A 25,390-nucleotide genomic window follows, 5' to 3' on the forward strand; every position below is an offset into this window, starting at 1 on the left:
TATAGTACTGGAACTTGGAAAACTGGCCCTGAAATGTCACAAATCATACCATCTGCCAATGTGCCATTATCTTGCAGCTCTAACCATTCCATATCCTTAGGTTGTCCCTGCTCATAACAATTCATGATAAATACTACTATATTGAATACGGAACATTTTAAGTGTGGACCTACTCTCTGAAAATAGAGTCTCAGTGCCAGGATGTCCCAATGATATACTTCTGCTCCTGTCCATCCTAAGAATAAATATATGCCACATGCTTCTGTAGCAGTCTGAATGAAATGGGATGGGCATATGGTGACTTGCTCTCAGTGGCAGTGATGAACATCATCTGCTGATATTAGGGCCTAGTTTTACCCCCTTACAAAATATGTAGTACCTCATTTGTTCTGACTTGCATGAATTTTCCCACTCTTCTCTCTCATTGAGTATGGGTGAATTTATAGCACTTGTATCAGGCATTGGTGTTTGCTATTGGAAACTGGGCTAGCACATGTAGGTGTCAGTGTTGACTGTTACTGTTGTAAGGTGCTAGAATAGTGATAATTTTTTTTGTCCTGAGGAGTAATAAGCTCTGATGTAGCTGGCAGATCATCTTGTACCTTACAAAGGCCATCCAAAAACTATGTTGATGGTAACAGGGTAAGTGTTAGTTGCCCATGTACTGTGTGGTGTATGGCTTAGCACAATTCCACTATCTCAGCCCAGGTATCCCTTACACTGGTGACCAGTGTTTGCAGAAGTCTTGCTACAGCTAACTTGGTATCTGTAGGTCTAATTGGATCTGTGTAATACCTAAATCCCAATTCAACACTGTGGTGATTACATTTACATAGCTTGTTAATTCTGTAGTTGTGGTATTCTGATATTGTTCAGAACTCCTTGCTCTAGCATTGTTAGTTGTGTTGTGTGTAATTTCATCAGAGTTTTAGTACCTTCTGTCTCCCTCTGTATATGCATAAGTGTGTTGTCAAGTTTCCATATATAATTGGTGTTTGTGGCCCCAAATTCTATTTTCCGTAATCTGCATCACATGTCTAATGATCTCTTCTGTTGCCTCAATTTGTGTGGCACCAAGTCCACAGCTTGCTGTAATTGGTCCCAGAGACATTCATAGGAGAGTTGCAATAATCAATGTTCTACCTGTATCTCTCCTAATGCTTCTTCTCTAATGCTTCTTCTTCCCAGCTTCAAGGTGTAGTTTAAGAAAGCTTCTTTGAGCCTTTGTACCATATTTCCCAATTGTCATACATTATACGTAAGTTTTAACATCCTCTGGTGGCTGGTTAGGATTATGTCTTCCTGCCTGGAGAAAAATGCTCCTCACTCCAGTGGTCACTGCTACAAGTCACTCAGCCCCTTGCAGCTGTAGAGGTGCATCACTGCCAGAATTATGATGCACCCCAAAGTCATCCTCATTGATGATATTACCTGGAGGAAGGAAGCCATAATAATTCTGCCCTTCCTCAGTCCAAATCCTTTATCTGCAAATAACACCCTTGTCTTTATTCCCCACAAAATAAATATAAAAAAACTCTACTCACATCATCTGATGTTCCTTTATAACACAATAACTCCTGAATTACCCAGTCAATACAGTAAGTTAATCTAAGAGAACTATAGACATGACATCCCCAAAAATATTCTTACTGTACCACACAATGACACTTAACCACTAACTTTTCATTGGTCAGTCCCCCCCCCCCCTCCTCACAACACAACACATATATTTTTATTCATAATTAATATCTAGGATATCACATTTTCCCTTACCAGTTGATCAAGAGCCCATACACTTTGGTTTCTGTGGTACATGACACATACTGCTACTTATTCTGTGATCTAAATGCATATGAAATTATGCATGTAGATTGCTTGTATGTGTCAGGTTTGTCCTTGTATTTCGTACCTCCTCCTTCTCATTTTTGGGAGGACTGCTGTTACCAGTGGCAATGAATTTGTTCCACCTCTGAAAGGATGAATAAGTCTGACATGCACAGTGGTCACATGCATTGGCAACTACAGACTAGCATTCACTGGTGAGGTCATCTCAGCAACCCAAGATGGACCATTGTACTGGGTGACAAATTTTTTGGTTAATATTTTGAGATATATAGATCTGTCAGCATCACCCACTGACTCTCATGATATTCCTGTAGTTTAGCATTGCATTGTCCCACTCTTTCTTGACACTCAAGGGCTCTGGTAGTTATTTAGTTAATTAGTTTCATGTTTCAAGGATCATTTCCATGATAAATCATAATAAAGTGGAATGTGTCATTTTACATTCAAATTGCTATTTAAAAAGTCTACAGATATGAGTTAATAATTCCTATTCACCACCTTTTACTCATTACAATGATAAAAATTCTTCTATAGACTAGAAGGTGATGTCGAGGAGAAATTTTCTCAGTTTGTTCTCAAAGTGTGAGCTCTTTCTACCTGTTTCCAATCTTCTCTCAATTTTCTCAAGAAATTTTGTACTGGTTTATAATTTTTTCCTACCTGTGGTTTGATTACTTCAAATGGTGTTGGCATTTTCCATCCATACACCATCTCATATGGCAATAGGTCTGTACTTTCATGGGTTTTAGAGTTGTACAAAAGTAGAAAAAAGGGAGACTGGGGTAACTTCCCATCTAGAAGTGCACGCTACTACTATGTACAACAAAATCATTTTGATGGCTACTCACATAATGGCTTAGGGTCTTCCTTATTTTTGATGTAGAGATTCAGCTCTTCTTTTAGCTACTGGCTGCACTTAAGAGCATGTCAGTGTTTTTGTCTGAAAAACAGCAGAAAATATACAAAACTGAAGGTTCTGACCTTGATGTAATACATGTGTCTGAGGCAGTTAGAAATGCTATATAAAAAGGGTAAACAAGTACATATAAAGGCACAGTGCATTTAATTCTGGACAATGAGCAGATGAACAGAAATAAAAGTACTGGCTTAAATACAAAATGTCTGAAGATGGCCATTTAACTGGTCAAAACTATTAATCATTGCATCCTTCTTCATGACCCTGGAAAGAAAAGGTTTTCCAGAAGAGCACTACAACAATACATTTGAAAATCGTTTTGCTGGTTGGCCCTGGACAATGGTGCTTGCTTAGCTCAGCATGTTGAAAATAACTCCACTACACAACATCAGCTCAAGTTATTTTATCTACTTACGTAACAGAACTGGACAGGAAATGATGGGGAGATATAGTCTGTCTGTAAACTGAAAAGCAAGCAGCACTCATGATGGAAGTTGTCTTTCTCAAAAGAATGCTACAACTGGCACACAGAATGACTAGGACTAAGAATTCTGCAGCAGTGTAGAACAGTGTGCAAAGATTTATATAGATCTGCCCATACCCTTTTCATTCATTTGTATTACTAGCAACTCATATCTGTATTCACCCCCCCCCCCCGCCGCCCCCCCCCCTGCCCCATGAGCCAGGGACCTTGCTGTTGGCGGGGAGGCTTGCGTGCCTCAGCAATACAGATAGCTGTATGGTAGGTCCAAACACAACGGAAGGGTATCTGTTGAAAGGCCAGTGGTTCCTGAAGGGGGCAGCGGCTTCTTCAGTACTTACAGGGGCAACAGTCTGGATGATTGATTGATCTGGCCTTGTAACATCAATCAAAATAGCCTTACTGTGTTAGTGCTTTGGAAATTTGTGGTAAGTTCTATGGGAACAAACTGCTGAGGCCATCAGTCCTAGGCTTACACACTACTTAATCTAACTTAAACTAACTTATGCTAAGAACAACACATACCCATGCCCAAGGGAGGACTCGAACCTCCAACGGGGGCCGCCGTGCAAACTGTGGGCGCCTTAAACCGCACGTGTGCTACTACTGTGATCAGCTGAAAGCACGGGGAAACTACAGCCATAATATTTCCTGAGGCCATGCAGCTCTACTGTATGGTTAAATGATGATGGCATCCTCTTGGGTAAAATATTCCTGAGGTAAAATAGTACCCCATTCAGATCTCGAGGCAGGGAATACTCAGGAGGACATCGTCATCAGGAGAAACAACACTGGTGTTCTACAATCAGAGCATGGAATGTCAAATCCCTTAATCGGATAGATAGGTTAGAAAATTTAAAATGGGAAATGGAGAGGTTAAAGTTCAATATAGTGGGTATTAGTGAAGTTAGGTGGCAGGAGGGACAGGTCGTCTGGTCAGGTAAATACAGGGTTATATATATGAAATCAAATAGGTTTAATGCAGGAGTAGGTTTAATAATGAGTAAAAAATAGGAACATGGATAAGCTATTATGAACAGCATAGTGAATGACTTATTGTAGCCAAGATACACACAAAGCCGACATCCACCACAGTAGTACATGTTTAACTAGCTCCGCAGATGAGGAGGAGATTGAGAAAATGTATGATGAGAACAAAGAAATTATTCAGATTGTTAAGAGAGCTGAAAATGTAATAAACTTGGAGGACTGAAATTCAATACTAGGAAAAGGAAGATAAGGAGAAGTAGTAGGTGAATATGGACTGGGGGAAAGGAATGAAAGAGGAAGCTGCCTGGTAGAATTTTGCACAGAGCATAATTTAATCACAGTTGACACTTGGTTTCAGAATCATGAGAGAAGGTTGTATACATGGAAGAGACCTGGAGACACCAGAAGGTTTCTGATTGATTACATAATGGTTAGACAGAAATTTAGGAACCAGATTTTAAATTGTAAAACATTTCCAGGGGCCGACGTGTACTCTGACCACAATTTATTGGTTATGAACTACAGACTAAAACTGAAGAAACTGCAAAAAGGCAGGATTTTAAGGCAATGGGGCATGGATAAACTGAAAGAACCAGAGGTTGTAGAGGGTTTCAGAGGGAGCATTAGGGTCGATTGACAAGAACAGGGGAAAGGAATACTATAGAAGAAGAATGGGTAGCTTTGAGAGATGAAATAGTGAAGGCAGCAGAGTATCAAGTAGGTAGAAAGACTAGGGCTAGTAGAAATCCTTGAGTAGCACAAGAGATATTGAATTTAATCAATGCAAGGAGAAAATATATAAAGCCAATAAGCAAAGCAGATGAAAGGGAATACAAATGTCTAAAAAGTGAGACCAATAGGAAGTGCAAAATGGCTAAGCAGGAATGGCTACAGGACAAATGTGCAGATGTAGAAGCATATATCATTAGGCATTGGATAATAACTGCCTACAGGAAAATCAAAGAGACCTTTGGGGATAAGAGAACCACCTCTATGAATATCAAGAGCTCATGTGGAAAATCAGTTCTAAGCAAAGAAGGGAAAGCTGAAAGGAGGAAGGAGTATATGGAGGGTGTATACAAGACAGATGCACTTGAGGGATATATTATGGAAATGGAAGAGGACATAGAGGAAGATGAGAAGAGAGATATGATATTGCCTGAAGAATCTGACAAAGCACTGAAAGACTTTAGTCGAAACAAGGCCCCAGGAGTAGACAACATTCCGTTTGAGCTACTTATAGCCTTGGGAGAGCCATCCATGACAAAAATCTTCCATCTGGAGAGCAAGATGTACGAGACAGGTGAAATACCCTCAGACTTCAAGAAGCAAGAGACCGATCAATCAGTTTAATAAGTCATAGCTGCAAAATACTAACACAAATCCTTTACAGAAGAATGCAAATAATTGTATAAGCCGACCTCAGGGAAGATCAGCTTCGATTTTAGAGAAATGAAGGAACATGCAAGGCAATATTGACCCTATGACTTCACATGGAAGATAGGTTAACGAAAGGCAAACTTATGTTTATAGCATTTGTAGATTTAGAGAAAGCTTTTGACAATGCTGGCTGGAATACTCTCTTTCAAATTCTAAAGATGGCATGGGGTAAGATACAGGGAGCAAAAGGCTATTTACAATTTGTACAGAAACCAGATGGCAGTTATAAGAGTCGAGGGGCACAAAAGGGGGGTTGTAGCCTATCCCAGATGTCATCCAACCTGTATATTGAGCAAGCAGTAAAGGAAACAAAAGAAAAATTAAGAGTAGGAATTAAAGTCCAGGGAAAATAAATAAAAACTTTGAGGTTTGATGATGAAATTGCAATTTTGTCAGAGATAGCAAAGGACTTGGAAGAGCAATTGAATGGAATGGACAGTATCTTGAAAGGAGGATATAAGAAGAACTTCAACAAAAGCAAAATGAGGATAATGGAATGTTGTTGAATTAAATCAGTTTATGCTGAAGGAGTTAGATTAGGAAATGAGACAGTTAAAGTAGTAAATGAGTTTTGCTATTTGGGAAGCAAAATAGCGATGATGGTCAAAGTAGGGAGAATATAAAATGTAGATTGGCAATGGCCAGAAAAGCATTTCTGAAGAAGAGAATTTTGTTAACGTCAAGTATAGATTTAAATGTCAGGAAGTCCTTCATGAAAGTATTTGTATGGAGTGTAGCCATGTATGGAAGAGAAACATGGACAATAAACAGTTTAGACAAGAAAATAGAAGCTTTTGAAATGTGGTGCTACAGGAGAACATTATAGATTAGATAGATAGATCACGTAACTAATGAGGAGATACTAAATAGAATTGGGGAGTAGAGAAGTTTGTGGTACAACCTGACCAAAAGAAGGGATCAGTTGGTAAGAAACATTCTGAGGCATCAACGGATCACCAATTTAGTACTGGAGGGAAGCATGTGGAATAAAAATTGTAGAAGGAGGCCAAGAGATAAATGCAGTAAACAGATTCAGAGGGATGCAGGTTGCAGTAGTTATTCAGAGATGAAAATACTTGCACAGGCTAGAGTAGCATGAAGAACTGCATCAAATCAGTCTTTGGACTGAAGACCACAACAACAACATCATCTGTATTCAATGTAGTGTTAAGACAATTTGTGGAAAATAAATACCCTTCCCTTTGAGAGTGTCTGTGCACTTGATCACCAGTGATTCCTAAGGTGAGCTGTGGTAGGGTCATTATAACTTTGTGAAATAGCCTGTAGTTGCTTTTGTGACAAATGCAGTACAGAGAATGAGGAACTGCCTGCTCGATCTTCATTTTGCAAGCCTATGAAGGAGGGCAGTGCATGACCACAATCTGGTGACCTCCTTTCCCTCATGCTTGTAACCTCCAGCCCCGCCTTTCCATCCTGTTTCACCCCCAGAACGCAATTTATCCTTTAACATTATTCTGCTGCTTTCACGTGTGGTAGATGCGTTTTATATTCATTCTTAACCCACTTCTTTTAACAATAGACATCAATTTCACACCAATAAATTAATATTTTTAATAATCTGCAATTTTTCCGTCCCCTGCAATTAGTCCTAAAGTTAAAATGAATAAGACATTTTTTGTAGAAAATTTAATATAGTTTAAACAATTTTACTAGATGCTGCAGTTTCTGAGATAGTCAAGAAAAACTTAAAAAGGCCGCCCTCAGATCCTCCACCCACCCGCCATGCTCACACCGACTGATAAGGATTTGTAATATTTTATTCATTATACTCCATCTTCCCACTGAACAAAAAATTGTGTTTACAAAAATATTTGTCCCTAATTTTCCTTTGTTTAATGGACTATAGAGGCAGACTGTAAGGTGACAGCTTTTGCTGCCTATCTGCAGACTATTCAAATTTGTCATTGCTTTTTATTATTGTTGACTGACAGACATACAATTTTCTGATATTGCTGGTAGACTAAGGAAAGTATGGAAAGCACATGGTCTGAGAGATTAATCTGGAGGAGTTGTCGCAATCAGGCAGATGATATGGCATCCACAGAGAAGAGAGAGGGAGGGAGGGTGGGAGAGAGGGAGGGAGGGTGGGAGGGAGGGAGAGAGGGAAGGTGAGAAAGGGGGAGAGAGAGAGAGAGAGAGAGAGAGAGAGAGAGAGAGAGAGAGAGATCATGGTAGCCATGGTAATCTTTTATAGGAAACTGGTCACAGATGATGCCATGGAGAGAAGTAGTCTTGGTATGATGTAAGAGAATAGTGAGAGAGTTGGAAACAGGCAAAGAATAACAGAGAGTAATTACAATTAGAGACTTGTAATAATATTGCTGGTTTAAGGTTAGCGGGACTAATGCTACTGAAACAAATTAGCAGCAAATAGGTGTAGATAGTTCATTTGCTTCTCATTACTGAAGTGTGTTTTCTTGATATCAGTTGTAAACTCCCCAGCTGATGGTGCGTATCTTGAACCTGAGATATGCACCCCAGTGTAAGTAAATGGGTGAGATTGATATATCTCTTCAGAACTTGCCCTGTCTGTTGGCAGTATAAAGTTTTGTGTCAGAGAGAAATTAACTGGCCACAATTCAGGGTTGTAGCTAGGAGCTAGGATAATCTGGCTGCAACAGCACAAAATGGGAGTTAGCCAGTATCTGTCACAATCTTGGTTGCAGTATTGGGGTAGCAAGAGGCAGCTGCTGAGAGGCACCTGGAGGTAGAGATGTAGTGAAGAATGTCACAGATAAATTAGCTCAATTTTCTTTTCTTTTTTTAATTTAATTGCAAGAAATTTGATGTATAAGTACAGCATTGTAATTGAACAAAATGGAAATAATATTCTTGACAAATTGAAAGGTAAGGTGGCTCACCTAAATATGGAATCTGTTAAGACAAAAACATAACACTATGAAGAAGATACTAATATGGAAAATAAACAGAGAAAGACATATAGAGTTTAGATTAAAATATGGAAATAAAGAAACATGGTTAGATAGCATCATTTTCTAGATGATTAAATTAAATAATTTGTAAATAATATTGAAATTAAATGAATTAAAGTTGCCATTCACTTGTAAATGAGACTAATTACAAAGCAACTTACACTAACTTCACTCTGATAAGAATGGATGAGCATTTTTTGTCAAACTACCTGAAAGTAAATATTAACATTTGGGTTCTAAGGTATTTAATTTGCTTAATACTTTTACAAAAATTTGCTGAACAAACCTGATTGGCAGACAGTTGCAGAAACACATTGTTCCTTTCTTTGATTTTATAAATTAAATTAGATCTGACTGCCAGTATCTAGTTACCTCAAAAGCATCTATACAAAAATATTCAGTGGCTGCCAATATCTTATTCATTCAGGTTAGATTAATTTTTATTATTGAAGTACTACAAGTATTATTTCTTCAGCATTGGTGCATGCTCCATTTGCTGCAGGAATCTGACTGTGCAGTCACAAATGTACATGTCATAGTGTGTGGTTATTATATTGAAAAGCAAACACATTTTAAAAATGAATACACATTTGTCCCTATGCAGTAGAAACATATTTTAATCTATTACCAAACAGAAGTAATTTCTAATTGACTGTCTTATTTACTTGTTTGTTACAGGTACTAGAAGAACATGCAATTTCTTGGATATTCCATGCTTGTCAAAAAACAGAAGTAAGTTGTTGTAAGTCTGCTACTTCAACAACTCTGGTTTTCTTAAGCACAACTTATTTACAATTAAATTACAGAAGATAATAAATAGTTCTTGACTCCTGCACAAATGCACAAAATGAGAGACTTCTGGAGCTGGATACCTGATGGCCAGTACAGTGCTCTGAATGTGTGTTGTTGAATAAGTCACATGTCAGTGCTGGAAATCACTGTTTGTAAGTTCGACTGTGAAGCTCTCAGATATGAGCCATACTTCCATGCAGCCACGTGCCTTCAGTGTGTCAATGGCAAACACAATGGTCAGATGAACAGTGAGTAAAGACAGTCATACATTAGGCAGACAGGCAAATCCATGTGATAGTCCCACATTGTCAATAGGAAAAAAAAAAAAAAAAAAAAAAATTCTAATCACTGTCCAGGAGAAAGAAAGTAGTGCAGGGTCATTGTCAATAGATACACTAAAAAACTTGCTGTACACTGAGGCTGGTTGACAAGTGACTGCATGATGGTCTGTGGTAGCCATTAAATATCTGTGGGCGTTTGCCACGTGACCAGGTACTGGCAGATGTATCCTTCCATGCCATGCCTAGTGAACTTGCAAAATGTGTATAGAATTATATCAAGTGATTTGTCATATGCCTGCCTTCCACCTTTGAACTGGACCATAAGTCTGGAACCATCATGGCTGGTGTCGGGGGGGGGGGGGGGGGGGAGGCCAAGTGCTGTGACAACTGGAGTGCATGTTTAAGTGCTGTTAGTAATAGAGGAGTTCCTCACGGCCCCAACACCAAACAGGCAGTTCGCGATGGAGGTTCGGACTTGTGGCTTGCTGCCAGTTCCAGAGCAGGCTGTGATCTGACAACAGACCTGGTGCAGACTGGGGGCCTCCTGTATATCATCCAGATCCATAGGGGTGATGACCAACAGCTAGAGAACTGGGAATGTCAGTTGCCCACTGCATGGGAAGTGATCCTGGAACTGGACCACTACACTATGCGCGCATTCATGTGCTGGACTGATATACGATAATGAATGGAATATTGGTGTTTTCATAAGAAAAGAGCCTGCATTGTAAACTCACCCCCCCCCCTCAAGACACACACACACACACACACACACACACAAAAAAGCAAGCACACCTCATATGACCACTATCTCCAGCTGCTCCAGCCAGAGACAGTGGTCATGTTTGAAATGTTCTTGATTTTGTGTGTGTTTGTGTGTGGTGTGTGTGTGTGTGTGTGTGTGTGTGTGTGTGTGTGTGTGTGTGTGTGGGTGAGTGGGTGGGTGGGTGGGTGGGAGGGGGGGGGGTTGGTGGGTTGGCGTTTCCTTTCTGAAAAAGGTTAAGCTGAAAGCTCAGTGCAGAACAGTATTTTCATTGTGCTTGTCTGCAACCCAGTGTGTCATCTTTATGGTGAGTATCACTCTATTGTTTTCATAATACTGTTGAATTTGAGAATAAAAAGTGCAGCAGATTCAAATATGCATAACAAAGAATCCAATAAAGCATACATTAAAGGAGTGTTTTGTATAGTGCACCAGGCTTCAGTTTGCAAAAAAGTGTATAGCAAAAGAGCATATAGAAGAAATAATTAAAAATGTTAATAAGAACACAAATAAGGAACACTAAGATCCCTAACCAAGAAATATTTGAAAACCTTAGTCAAAGATAGTTATCCCATATGTTGTAAAAACGGAGTTTTATTAGCAATTACCTTATATTGCAACTAAAGTCCTTTAAGTCCTGAATATTGGCCATTATTGCAGGAACATTGTTATCCTAGATGTCTTTCCTAAAAGTGTCAGTTGCAATTCCTATGGGGTTTTGGCAGTTATTTCTATTTAGATTTTGCACTGTGTAGTCCAAACAAATATTCTTTTTGTCACATTTCATGCTATGCCCATTATCAATGGCAGACATCAATTTTGTTTTTAGTTACTAAAAAAAAAAATTATAGCAGATTTTTGTGTGTGCATTCAACAGAGCAGTGAAAAAGTAGTCTAGTGCTTTTGTTACTATCTCTTCTATTGCAGCAGGTATTTATTACACTTGTATAAGTACACTGCAACATGAAAAAGTAAATACGTTCACAATATATAAAACAGTTGTTCTGAGATGTACGTAAATTAAAAGAATTCTCAAAAATAATTCACCATTCATGCTGAATAAATTGAATACAGATAAGTTTTTGGATAGAAAGACAGGTGTGGCGATACTGATAGACAGTGGTGGAAACCACAGCAATGGCTAGTTAGTTCACTACACTGTCTAAGTATACAGTCCATATATGCTGAAGCATAACTTCACTCTTAGCAATCTCACAAAGAGGCATAGTTGACTTGCACAACAGTAAGAGCATTCCAGTTCATTATCCAGCAAAATCCATTAATAATGTCTCTTTGTCTAGGCAATTGTCAGTTTAAATCAGAACATGGAGTTGGCTGATTTGCAGACAATGAGAGTGAGCATGCATGCACATGATTGATCTTCAAAGAGTTGTGTGTAATTCTCTAGCCGTTTTTGGAGTTTGCTTTGTATATTTTTTTTTCTCCTATTCTTTGTCAATTTTTTGTAAATGTCAGGTGTGATAGTCTTTTTGTTTAGTCAATTTTCCTCAGACCAGTAGCAACTGCCTATGCAGTTAGCTGTTGCAGACATTTTGAATGGATACCACAATGAATTTCTTAGCCTAGAACATGAATTTTTCGCGTTGTGTGATCACTGTTTTTTTCTCATAGAAGATAGTCCCTTCGGCATGAGGTCTCAACCATTTCATACAGCTGAACTGTTCATTGGTTGTTTTAAAAGAGGGGGGAAGGGACCAAACTATAAGGTCATTGGTCTCTCGTTCCTAATAAAACAATGCCACAAGTGTGAGAATAAAGTGGACAAGACATGTAACACAAAACGGAGAGAAAGGAAAAACCACAAGAATGAAGGAAAGGCAATGAACCCTAAAAGAAACAAAAGAGGACAAGAAAACAACAGAGACGCTAGAAACAGAAGAGAGTAAAACAAGAAAGCAGATTACAGTGGCTAGCCGACCACGAGAATAAAGAGGAGAAGCAAGCCACTCTGCAGCACATTAAAACTTCCATGCCAAAAGTACTAGGGTGGAGGACACAGAGGGACAAAGGACATGTGCTAAAACCTACATAGAAGTATAAAACCCACTCTTAGAGATAAAACTTAAAACTAAAGCTGCTGCTGAGGCATCATCGCCCAACACCAAAGGTGGACGACTGTCATTTGGGAGTCACAGCGGCACTGGGGTGGGTCCTCGCAATGGTGTAGGTGACCATATGTTACCCATGTATGGCCAATGCGCAGCTGGCAGAGGACAACTGATTCCCTGCCAGAGGACAGCTGAACTGTCACAAATGTCCTAGATAGATGCAGAGCCAATTTTGGTGTGTAATTCTGCACTCTTTTTATTGTCTGTATGTGAATTTCAGCAGCTTGACCCCACACAACAGCAATATATTCCAGTACAGGATAGAGCAGCATCTTGTACATTGTGACACCAAGGTGTGGCAGTAGGGTGGAAGTAGATTCAGTAGTGGGTGCACCTTGCAGAGCCAACCGTTGACTTCATTCCTGACGTATCTCAGTTGTGCTGGTGCCACATTAGATGGCAGGCTAGTGTGACACCAAGAAATCCCACAATGTCACTCTGTGGAACAGGGCTGCCTATGTTGTTGATGGTTGGCAGCACTGTAGTGATGGCATAGTGAGTAACTACCAAGAATTGCGTTATGGTAGCAATGAATTTATGGCACCACTTGAAGGCTTAGGTGTGCAGGTTGTTTGAGGCGAATGCAGTTGACGTTGGAGAGTGCTGGAATTCGTGATGGAGCGGAAGATTGCTGCATCATCAGCATACAAGACAAGCTGGATATGCTGTGTTTTTCCTGCTGGCAACACCTTTGCTGGAAACAGATGTAATGACACTTTTTGGTAGTACCGCATCTTCCATCAGTATGTCTGCCAGTGTTCCAAGAAGTGGTTGGTTGGAGAAGGGACCAAACTACGTGGTCATCAGTCCCTCCAACCTGAGATTGACAAAAACCGATAAAATCTCATATTAAAAGAGGGAACTACAACATCCATAAAATGATAAACTACTGACAAGGAAGGAAGGAAGGAAAAGGACAGAAGACGAGGTGAGGGAAAGAAAGTGACTAATGACAGGGGCATGAAGGAAGAAGCACAGGAGACAACAGAGATGCTCAGGACATAACAGACCTCATGAGGAAAGGAGAGGGAAGGCAGAGGGCTGGGGTGAACCACCAAGCCCAGTTGAAGCCAATCCAGTCAGGGAGAAGGGGGGAGCATGAAAGCCTGCCATACCCTCCACTCACCGATAAGGTGGAAGGCCCCTCCCTTAAATAAAGCAATAAAAACCCCCATCACGAATAAAACTTAAAATGAGATCCACTGCTAAGGCATCGTCAGCTAATACCAGGGGTAGCAATTCTGGAAAGCTAAAAGTCCATTGTAGGGTGACTAAGTTGGGGCAGTCCAATAAGATGTGAGCCACAGTCAACATTGATCCACAATGATAGAGAGAGGGGTCCTCATGGCGGAGGAGATAACGGTGAGTCAAAAAAGTATGGCCAATGTGGAGCCGGCAGAGGATGACAGAGGCCTTATGAGAGGCCTGTAAGGAGGACCGCCATGGAGTTGTAGAATCTTTCATTGCCCTGAGCTTGTTCAGCCTGGTAGTAGCTAATTTAGCCAGTTGATCGGCAAGTTCATTGCCAGAAATCCCAACATGGCCTGGGGTCCAAACGAAAACCACCAAGCATTCACGTTGAGTGAGGAGAGGAAGGGTGTCCTGGATAGCGATGACCAACGGGTGGCGAGGGAAGCACCGGCCATCAGCGTGCAAACCGCTCAATGAGTCACTACGGGTAGTGAAGGATAGTCCTGAGCAGGAGTGGATATAGTCCAGTGCACGCAAGATGGCTACCAATTCTGCAGTAAAAACACTACAGCCATCTGTCAAGGAGTGAAGTTCTGTGTGTCATGCATAGGTGTAAGCAAAACCAGTGCAGCCAGCAACCATGGAGCCATCAGTACAGATCACTTCTGAACCCTGAAAGGAACTGAGGAGACGAGAGAACTGGTGGGAAAGAGCCATCAGAGGGACAGAGTCCTTTGAATTGATTGAGAGATACACACCATGGAGGGGTATGTGCGTGAGTAGAGAAGAGAGGTGGTAAAGGCAATTGCTGGAGCTCAGAAAAGAGTGACTGAATGCGGACAGCCATAGTAAGCCCACAATGTGGCTGCCGCTGCAGCAGGGTGATCTCCGTGTCTGGATAGAGGAGACCATAATTAGGGTGCTTTGGCATGCAGTGAATGCACAGCGCATAATATATCAGCTGTTTCTTTCTTTCTCACTGGTCATACCAGACTTGAGAGTCCATTATCGCAGCAACGTATTTTCGCCATCTGTCCCTGTCTTGGGCTATTTCCTTCCATTCACCTTCAATACCTAGTCTCCTCAAATCAGCCTTCACATTGTCCTCCCATCTATGCCTCAGTCTCTCCACAGGACGTTTTCCCTCTAAGTGCCCTAGCAGTACTCTGTGCACTGCCCTGCCCCCATCCATTCGAGCTATGTGACCCGCCCATTGCAGCCTATGTGATTTAATAATACTGATTATGTCAGGGCTTGAATAGAGTTCATGAACCTCTTCGTTATGCAGCTTTCACCACTCTCTGCTAATGTCATCCCTCTTTGCTCTGAAAATTTTCCTCAAAATTTTGTTTTCAAATACTCGAAACAGCTTTTCATTTTGCACAGTGAGAGACCAAGTCTCACACCCATACAGCATAACTGGTAGAATAATAGTTTTATATATTCTAATCTTTAAATTCCTAGACAATATCTGTGATGAAAGTAATCTATTCAGTGAGAAGTAGCATGCATTTCCCGCCCGTAATCTCTTCTTCAGTTCGGATTCAATCTCATTTCTCGAAGTGATGTCCACACCTAGATACTTAAATGTGTTCACTTTTTCAAACAGCATGTCTCCAACTCTTAAAATTTCCTGATTTACTGTTGTTGGCATTCTAGTAGTAACCAGGTATTTAGTTTTGTCTTCACTTATCCTTAGACCAAAATCTTCACTAGCCTTGATTAACACATTCGCATATGCTGTTACAGATTCTTTCCTATCACTAATGATGTTTAGATCATCTGCATACCTTAATATCTTAATATTTCCATTTAACTCCACACCCTCTGAATTATCTGCTGCCATTCGTACAATATATTCTAGGACTAAATTAAAAAGTAGCAGAGACAGGGCATCTCCCTGCTAAGTCCGTTCTTTATTACAAATTCTTCTGACTCCAATTTCCCCACGCGTACTCAACCTTTTGTATTTTAAAACTTGCTTCTGTAAGTCTAACACACTTCTTTGGTATTCCATGTTCCAAAAGATTTCTGTACAATTTTGATTGCAATACTGAATCATGTGCTTTTGTAAAATCTATGAAAAGATTATGAACTGGTTTATTGTATTCCCATTTCTTTTCCAAAATTTGATGCAGGGTGAATATTTGGTCTATAGTTGATCTGTTCCTCCAAAAGCCAGCTTGGTAATCCCCCACAATTTCATCTGCATATGGTGTAAGCCTGCTTAGCAGAATATTCGAGAAAATTTTGGAACATACTGGTAATAGCGATATCCCTCTATAATTACTACAATCCATTTTGTCACCCTTTTTAAAAATTGGGATCAGAATCGACTCCTGCCACTCTTCAGGTATCATCTCTGAGTTCCATACTTTAGTTATCACTTTGTGAACTACTTCCACCAATTTCTGTCCTGCATTTTTAACTAATTCTGCAGTTATGCAATCTGATCCTGGTGCTTTATGGTTTTTCAATTTGTTGATTGCATCTCTTACTTCCTTTAATGTTGGCTCAGGTATCTGGGGTTCTGCTGTGTGTATTTCGTATGCTTACTCATTTCCTGCTTCCTGGTGTACATTTAATACACTCCTGGAAATTGAAATAAGAACACCATGAATTCATTGTCCCAGGAAGGGGAAACTTTATTGAAACATTCCTGGGGTCAGATACATCACATGATCACACTGACAGAACCACAGGCACATAGACACAGGCAACAGAGCATGCACAATGTCGGCACTAGTACAGTGTATATCCACCTTTCGCAGCAATGCAGGCTGCTATTCTCCCATGGAGACGATCGTAGAGATGCTGGATGTAGTCCTGTGGAACGGCTTGCCATGCCATTTCCACCTGGCGCCTCAGTTGGACCAGCGTTCGTGCTGGACGTGCAGACCGCATAAGACGACGCTTCATCCAGTCCCAAACATGCTCAATGGGGGACAGATCCGGAGATCTTGCTGGCCAGGGTAGTTGACTTACACCTTCTAGAGCACGTTGGGTGGCACAGGATACATGCGGACGTGCATTGTCCTGTTGGAACAGCAAGTTCCCTTGCCGGTCTAGGAATGGTAGAACGATGGGTTCGATGACGGTTTGGATGTACCGTGCACTATTCAGTGTCCCCTCGACGATCACCAGTGGTGTACGGCCAGTGTAGGAGATCGCTCCCCACACCATGATGCCGGGTGTTGGCCCTGTGTGCCTCGGTCATATGCAGTCCTGATTGTGGCGCTCACCTGCACGGCGCCAAACACGCATACGACCATCATTGGCACCAAGGCAGAAGCGACTCTCATCGCTGAAGACGACACATCTCCATTCGTCCCTCCATTCACGCCTGTCGCGACACCACTGGAGGCGGGCTGCACGATGTTGGGGCGTGAGCGGAAGACGGCCTAACGGTGTGCGGGACTGTAGCCCAGCTTCATGGAGACGGTTGCGAATGGTCCTCGCCGAGACCCCAGGAGCAACAGTGTCCCTAATTTGCTGGGAAGTGGCGGTGCGGTCCTCTACGGCACTGCGTAGGATCCTACGGTCTTGGGGTGCAACCGTGCGTTGCTGCGGTCCGGTCCCAGGTCGACGGGCACGTGCACCTTCCGCCAACCACTGGCGACAACATCAATGTACTGTGGAGACCTCATGCCCCACGTGTTGAGCAATTCGGCGGTACGTCCACCTGGCCTCCCGCATGCCCACTACACGCCTTCGCTCAAAGTCCGTCAACTGCACATACGGTTCACGTCCATGCTGTCGCGGCATCCTACCAGTGTTAAAGACTGCGATGGAGCTCCGTATGCCACGGCAAACTGGCTGACACTGACGGCGGCGGTGCACAAATGACGCGCAGCTAGCTCCATTCGACGGCCAACACCGCGGTTCCTGGTGTGTCCGCTGTGCCGTGCGTGTGATCATTGCTTGTACAGCCCTCTCGCAGTGTCCGGAGCAAGTATGGTGGGTCTGACACACCGGTGTCAATGTGTTCTTTTTTCCATTTCCAGGAGTGTAGATGCTCAAAATACGCCCTCCATTTACTTCATATAGCACTGGGGTCTGTCAGTATTCTCCCGGTATTCCCTTGAAGTGCATTTGTCCTAGCCTTGAACCCCTTCCTATACCCATTTATGTCTAGGTTAAGTTCCCTAATGTTTTTTGTTTTACTGTTTGTTTCCATTTTTTTAATTTGATTGTTCAAATAACCTCTCGTCTTTGCCCGTAGCCTATGACCAACTTCCCTTCTCATGTTCAAGAACTCCTCTTGTTTTCTGTCTCCCATTCTATCCCAATCTAATCGCGCTTTTCTCCTTTCCTCTACCAATTTCTTGCATTCCTCATCAAACCACAGTTTCCTCCTGTTCTTCTTAATTGTACCTATTGTGACCTTCGCTGCCTCTTTGATATTATTCCTCACAGTGGTCCATTGTTTATTTGCATCCTCGTCTTGATCTTCGTGTGTCCTGAGAGCATCAGACCTATTTGAAATTTCTATCATGTACCTTCTTCTAAAGTTTTCATCATTTAGCTTGTCAGTGTTGAACCTAACAAGTTCTGCATTGTGACACCTTGATGTTGTGCTGTAGATAGCCGTTGGTGAACTTTGGAAACTACAAGAAAATGATCAGAATCACAGTCTGCTCCCCTGAAAGTCCTAACATTTTCTATACTAGTGTGCCACCTCTGATCTACAAGAACATGATCAATTTGGTTCCAGGTGTGTCCATCCAGAGAGACCCAAGTTGCTTTATGAATGTCCTTCCTTTTGAAATATGTGCTCTCAACAATCATGTCTTTTGAAACAGCAAAATTAACCACCCTTGTGCCATTATCATTCGAAATGTTATGCAAACTTTCTTTCCCAATTGTAGGCCAGAATGCTTCCTCCTTCCCTATCTTTGCATTAAAATCACCTATGATTAATTTTGTATCATACAAGGAGAACTCATCCCACAGTTGATCTAGTTCTTCATAAAAGCCACTTTAACAACTTCTTCAGCATCCTCAGTTGGTGCGTGTACATTAATTACTACTAGTCTATTCAACCTGCTGGACAACACTAAAACTGATAGTCGGTCACTAATGAATCATATATCTCTGATTGCGTGAAGCACTTTTCTCTGTACTGCGAAACCTGTTCTGAAACTGTGAGCTTCCACACCTCCATAGAAAAATGCATAGTTACCCCTCTTTATGCTACTCTCCCCCTGCCACCGAGTTTCTTGAATAGCTGTAATGTTTACATTGTATCTATCTAATTCATCCAATAATGTCTGGAACGTTCCTGGCCTGTTCAAACTTTTAACATTCCATGTTTCCAACCTGAAAGTTCGGCCTGAATCTCTTCGAAGTAGGTTCCGCCTGGAGATCCAAGTGAGAACCTAGTTTACCTCCAGAATATTTTATTTCAAAGTGACCCATGCCCATTAATGGTGCTGATTCTTGATGAATAGATTTGATAGTAAGAGAAGAAGAACAGGGATGGTTCATCATGCCATCGCCTGCTCCCCACCGGCTGTCCGCAACTGCTTATTTTTTGTATTCGCAGCTACCCTTCATATCTGAAGGCCATATCACCTATCCACAACCTGGGGACGTGCTGTGCCATGGTGGTAGGGGCCCAGAAGACAGAAGATATCAGCTGTTGCTGGCACAAAACTCGCAGTGGTGGAATCCCTGCCTCTGCGAGAAGGATAAGTACAGGCTAGTCTGGAAGGCACCAGTCGCAAGTCGGACCCCACAATGGTGGTTGGGGTCTACTATCTGCAGTGTTGAAGGTGATGCAGAACCATAGACAGGACTTCCACAGTCTAAACGAGACTGGACCAACGCTTGATACAATCACAGGAGAACAGAGCGGTCTGCACCCCAGGTGGTATTGCACAGACATCTAAAGACATTGAGATGGGACCAGCACCTCCTCTTCAGCTGGCAAAGGTGAGGGAGCCATGTCAACTGGGCATCAAAGACCAGACCCAAGAAGTGATGGGTGTCCACCACCTTGAGGGGCTTGCCATCGAGGAACAATTCCAGATGGGTATGGACTGTATGGTGATGGCAGAAATGCATGACACAAGTCTTGGCCGCCGAAAACTGAAAGCCTTGGGAGAGAGACCTCATGAGTGGGCCCGACAGATTGCCCCTTGTAGATGGCATTCTGCAGCAACCATTACAGAGGAGGTGAGGTAGATACAAAAATAATCAGCATACAAAGAGAGGGACACTGTCGGCCTAACAGCTGTCACCAGACCATTAATGGCCATGAGAAAGAGAGGGATGCTCAGCATGGAACCCTGTGGAACCCCATTTTCTTGCCGATGGGGAGATCTGTAGGAGGAGTCAACTTGGACCCAAAAAGAGTGACAAGAAAGAAAGTTATGGACAGAAATGGACAGAGCGCCACGAAGACCCCACTCGTGAATGGTAGTGAGGATTTGGTCGTGCCAGGTGGTGTCATAGGCTTTATGCAGATCAAAGAAGACTGCAAGGAGGTGTTGCCGATGAGCAAAAGCTGACCGGATAGCAGACTCCAGGTGGACCAAGTTATCCACCGTAGAGCGGCCATAGCAAAAACCACTCTGAGTTGATGACAAAAGGTCGCAGGATTCAAGGATCCAAAACAGCCGTCGACTCACCATGTGTTCAAGGAGCTTGCAGAGGGTGTTAGTAAGGCTAATTGGACGGTAGCTGTCCAACTGAAGTGGTGGCTTCCCTGGAACAACAATGCTTTCTTGCCACTGGGTAGGAAATACTCCCTCACCCCACAGACGGTTAAAGAGGGTCAATATATGACGGTGGCCAGCCACTGATAAGTGTTGGAGCATTTGGTTATGTATCCAATCCAGTCCAGGAGCCATGTCAGGACAAAGGGCGAGGGCGCTGGCAAATTCCCACTCGCTAAAAGAGGCATTGTATGGTTCTGAGCAGTGAGAAACAAAAGGCAAAGGCAGTTGTTCTGAATGCTCTTTCAGGAGAAGGAACGTGGGTGGATACTGAGCCGATGCTGAAGCTTGAGCAAAGTGTTGAGCGAAATTTTCTGCCACAAAGTCCGGATTGGTAAGGACAACACCATGCACAGAAATTCCCGCAACCCCAGCGGGAGGACAGTGGCCAAAAATTCGCCGGAGTTTCGCCCAGACTTGTGAAGAGGGGGCGTGGGGTCCTATGGCAGCTACATGTCGTTACCAGCAAATCCATTTCTGAAATTTGATTAGGTAGCGAACCCGGGCGCGAAGTCATTTAAAGACCAGAAGGAGAGCAGTAGAAGGGTGCCGCTTGAAGTGTTGAAGAGCACGGCAGCAGTCATTTATGGCTGCAGCAATTTCTGGAGTCAACCAAGGGCCATCTTCTGGTGAGGGGAACCTGAAGAAAAATGGATTTCTGAAACAGCTGCTGAAAGGACGGAGGCAGTCAAGGTCTGAGTAGATTCATCTACACTGTCGTGTGGCAATATAGGGGGGATGGGAACAGAGGATAAGGCACCCCAATCAGCCTTAGATATGGCCCACCTGGGAGGGTGACGGAGCAAGAGACACTGAAGGAAGGTCAAAACAATCGAATAATGGTCACTGTCACATAAGTCATTGTGGACGCCCCACTGAATGGAGGGAAGAAGGCTGGGATTGCAGATGGAGAGATCAATGGTTGAGAAAGTGCCGTGCGCCACACTAAAGGGTGTGGGAGCGCCTGTGTTTAGTAAACAGAGGTCAAGCCCTGCCAGAACAACTTCAACTGTCCTGCCCAGGGCAGTAGTCGTATGACTACCCCAAAGAGGGTTGTGGACATTAAAGACCCCTAATAACAGGAAGGGAGAAGGGAGTTGTTGAAGAAGGGTGGTGAGGGCATGGGATGTGGGTGGCCTGTCAGGTGGGAGGTAAAGATTACAGATTGTGATTGGAGTGGCCAGATGGATCCTGACAGCAATGGCTTCCAGAGTGGTATGGAGGGGAACCCATTTACTAACAAGCTACAAGCTCCTTGCAGACCAAGGTGCAAACACCACCAAAAGCCTGCAAGGGGCCAATTCAGTTCTGACAGAAAGCGCGGAACCCACGAAGGGCGGGTGAGTAAGAATTGACAAAATGGGTCTCCTGGAGCACAATACAAGTGGCAGAGTAGAAGGAAAGAAGGGGCTGCAACTCTAGAAGGTGACGCAAATATCCATTACAATTCCACTGGAGGATTCTCAAGCCAGAGTCCAAAGTGGAAGTGAATGGACCAGAGTCGGTCACGCCACCGAGTCGCTATCCATCACCAATAAGGGTGGGGTAATATCTGTATAGGTGGGGTCAGACTCCGTTGGTTCATTGGCTGTAGAGAGGAGGCTGCACCTCAGGGGGCACCAGATGGACCTTGCCCTTGTTCCTGCGTTTCTGCTTCTTCTATTGGGAAGGAAGAAAGGGCAGATTTCAGCGGGGGCAGGCATGGTATTACACAGGACAACCTTGGTGCCCACCGGCTGTGGATCATGCTGCCAATGTGGAGCAGTAGATCGCCTTGCCTTTTGAGGGGGGGGGGGTGCCGGGAAGAGGAGTCCCGGGAGGGAGGGGAGCACGGGAGCACTTCTCTGATGGGGGAGGGTGAGCAGCACCAAAAAGGGTGGGTATGGGTACTGAGGGGGAGTGGGAGTGGGAGTGGGAGTGGGAGTGGGAGAGGGGGGAGGAGGAGGAGGAGGCTGAAGGCATGGGGCAAATGGGGTGGGCTTGAAAGAGGAGGGGGTAGGAGGGGGAATGGATGTAATTGAAGCAAAAGTAGAGGTCATAGACACGGGATGGAGCCGGTTATATTTTTGATGAGCCTCAGTGTAGGTGATCCGATCTAAGGTTTTGTACTCTTGAATCCTTCTTTCTTTCACAAACACCGGGCATGTAGATGAGCATGGAGAATATTGTCCATTACAATTTACACACATTGGCGTGGGAGCACAGGCACATTTATAATTCCAATAATTGGTCTCTATGGTCATCAGTCAAATAAATTTGAATGGAACTGCCTATCTTCAGTTCTCCGTGTTGTTATGCATCACTTCACTGGTTATGCACTCACTGCAGTCCTCCAGTTGCTGCCGCAGCAAGGATCCCCACCCCCAGCCCCTTGAATTCCAGCTCCATCTGTGCATTAGCACACCATCTCTCTCACATTAAAGCACAACCTCCAGTGATTTGTCCTCCATGTTAGGCAAGCCATATACAGACAAATGTCAAATGACAAAAATAAAAAGTTGCCTGTAACTGTGACACCATGGCTTCCCGGCAATTTAGGCTATTGAAACCCTCCCTGGTTTACTACGTGTTCACTTTATCAGTTCACAAGTGATAGATCTTGAAGCACAGAACAAAGTGCATGGATAAATTACAAACATATGCAAATTCCTTGTGAATTAATCTCAGAACCTAATCACACCCACAGACTTAGTAATTCATAAATAATCTACTTAAACAGGTAAATTATGTGCTAATTCACCCAGCAAACACTAAATTCCATTTCATTGAATATATTTTCTAATTATAATTATATCAATATTTTTTTTCAAATTACAGATATTTTGCCTTGCTGTGACATTTTATTTATTTATTTTGGCCAGTTCACTACTGGCACCACCCCCATGCACCTGCCATAAGCTGTGTGTACAATTTTCCTCACCATATTAAGAAACAACCTATTTCCCCACAAGCTTTCTGCCTACAATTACTGAACAAACCCCTAAAATAACAGTTACATTTACCCAACACAGACAATAATTTCTCCAAAATTTCTTACAAGTATACACCTAACAATAAGTCAATATACATAATAATCTCCCAATATGCTTAACCTATTACACACAAACAACTAATATACTGGAACATAAATGTCTTCATTCATCACTACCATATTACTTGTCAACTTACAGCATCAACTCAATCACATTCCAGACACCAAATGGTTTCTTTCTTCTCTCTCCTGCCTGTTTCTCCAGTCCCTGTCATTGTCACTCTGCTCAAATGACCAAAATAAAAAGTTGCCTGTGACCACCCATTCATACATTTTAATGCTGATATTTCTGTTAGTACCCCTAAGGGTCTATCTAAATGTATTAGTTGGTTGAGTTCCCTCATGCAGAATTCTCTCATAGTTTCTTTATCACTTGTGTAATTTTGCCCATTTAAGAAGTCATCTTGCGACCTTAATTGCTTAGCCTGAACCCACTATTTATTCAAGAACATTGCTTCAGATTTCTTATAGTTCACAAATTCCTCCGTGTATTGGTTAACTCAAGTCTGAGAGGGTCTCTCCAGCTCTCTCTTTACAAAATTTACTTTTGCCTCCTCGCTCATCCCTGTTATAAAGCTATCTTCACACACAGCCAAGAAATCTACTGCCTGGTACACATTTTCACCACTAAATGGCTTTACATTACTACCAATTGCCATGGGCCACCCTCTCATACCTGCCCACCCAGCTGCTACATTACTTATGGTTTTCTTCAGATTGTCTGTCTTTCCTTGAATAATTGCTACTTCTCTTTTAACTTTTCATTACCAGTTATTATCATTAATTCTAGTTCAGCATTTCCTACACTACTTCTCCTGTGCTTCAGTTCATCTCCGAAGTTCAGATTCTACAGTCTCTACTTTGATTCACAGCTCCTTTTCTACTTTGTCTGTTTGTTTGCTGACGTCTTCAACAGTTTCTTCATGACTTTTAGTTCATTTACAAGTTTTTCTAATCTGTTCTCCACCATCTCAAACCTGTGATTTACTGCATTTATTTTATCTCCAAGTTCAGTTTTTAAACCAGCAATTTCGGATTTTATACCTGCCTCTAGTCCAGATTCTACATTTTCCAATTTTGAATCTAAGCTTTCAACTAATTTCTCACTCAATACGTTCAATAATTGAATGAGTTCACTTCTTGGCACCCAACTATGCTTCTTTAGGATACTAGGGCTACTACGATCGCTCCCAATATCCTCTGATTTGCATTCACTTGAAAGTTTCTGCATCTCATCAGCCATGGCTGATGACTAGCAACACAAGATATATAATGCAATAAACTTATATAATGCAAGAAACTTCTAAACTGAAGACTAGCTTCTGAAAACCCCTATAGGCCTGATCCTGCCTCGGAATCAACACACATGTGGCCCCATGCCACTCTAGCCCACCTTACCTGGATGGCTCCAAGCACACAAAAGACACTGTCTTGTGTCTCTTCCCTTCGTTTTTTCATGTGACACACTGTTCTAGCCAAATTAACATCCATATACCAGACCATCATTCGTTTACAAACACTTTTCACAATGTACCAAAATGGCCTTGCTGTGCTGGTACTGCGAACAGCTGAAAGCAAGGGGAAACTACAGCCGTAATTTTTCACGAGGGCATGCAGCTTTTCTGTATGGTTAAATGATGATGGCATCCTCTTAGGTAAAATATTCCAGAGGTAAAATAGTCCCCCATTTGGATCTCCGGGTGGGGACTACTCAAGAGGACGTCGTTATCAGGAGAAAGAAAACTGGCATTCTACGGATCGGAGTGTGGAATGTCAGATCCCTTAATCAGGCAGGTAGGTTAGAAAATTTAAAAAGGGAAATGGATAGGTTAAAGTTGGATATAGTGGGAATTAGTGA

The 25,390-nt window shown here is 42.4% G+C and overlaps 1 protein-coding gene across 1 annotated transcript in view; it reads left to right on the plus strand.

The window, feature by feature from the left end:
- Window positions 1–25,390, plus strand: part of LOC126251757 (sodium channel protein Nach-like) — a 128,780-nt gene that overhangs the window by 52,314 nt on the left and 51,076 nt on the right. Inside the window, exon 6 of the mRNA XM_049952373.1 lies at window positions 9,305–9,358. Within this exon, the coding sequence (XP_049808330.1) occupies window positions 9,305–9,358 (54 nt within the window). The remainder of the gene's footprint in view (window positions 1–9,304; window positions 9,359–25,390) is intronic.

This window comes from Schistocerca nitens, chromosome 4, assembly GCF_023898315.1.
Source record: "Schistocerca nitens isolate TAMUIC-IGC-003100 chromosome 4, iqSchNite1.1, whole genome shotgun sequence".
NCBI classification, from domain to species: Eukaryota; Metazoa; Arthropoda; class Insecta; order Orthoptera; family Acrididae; genus Schistocerca; species Schistocerca nitens.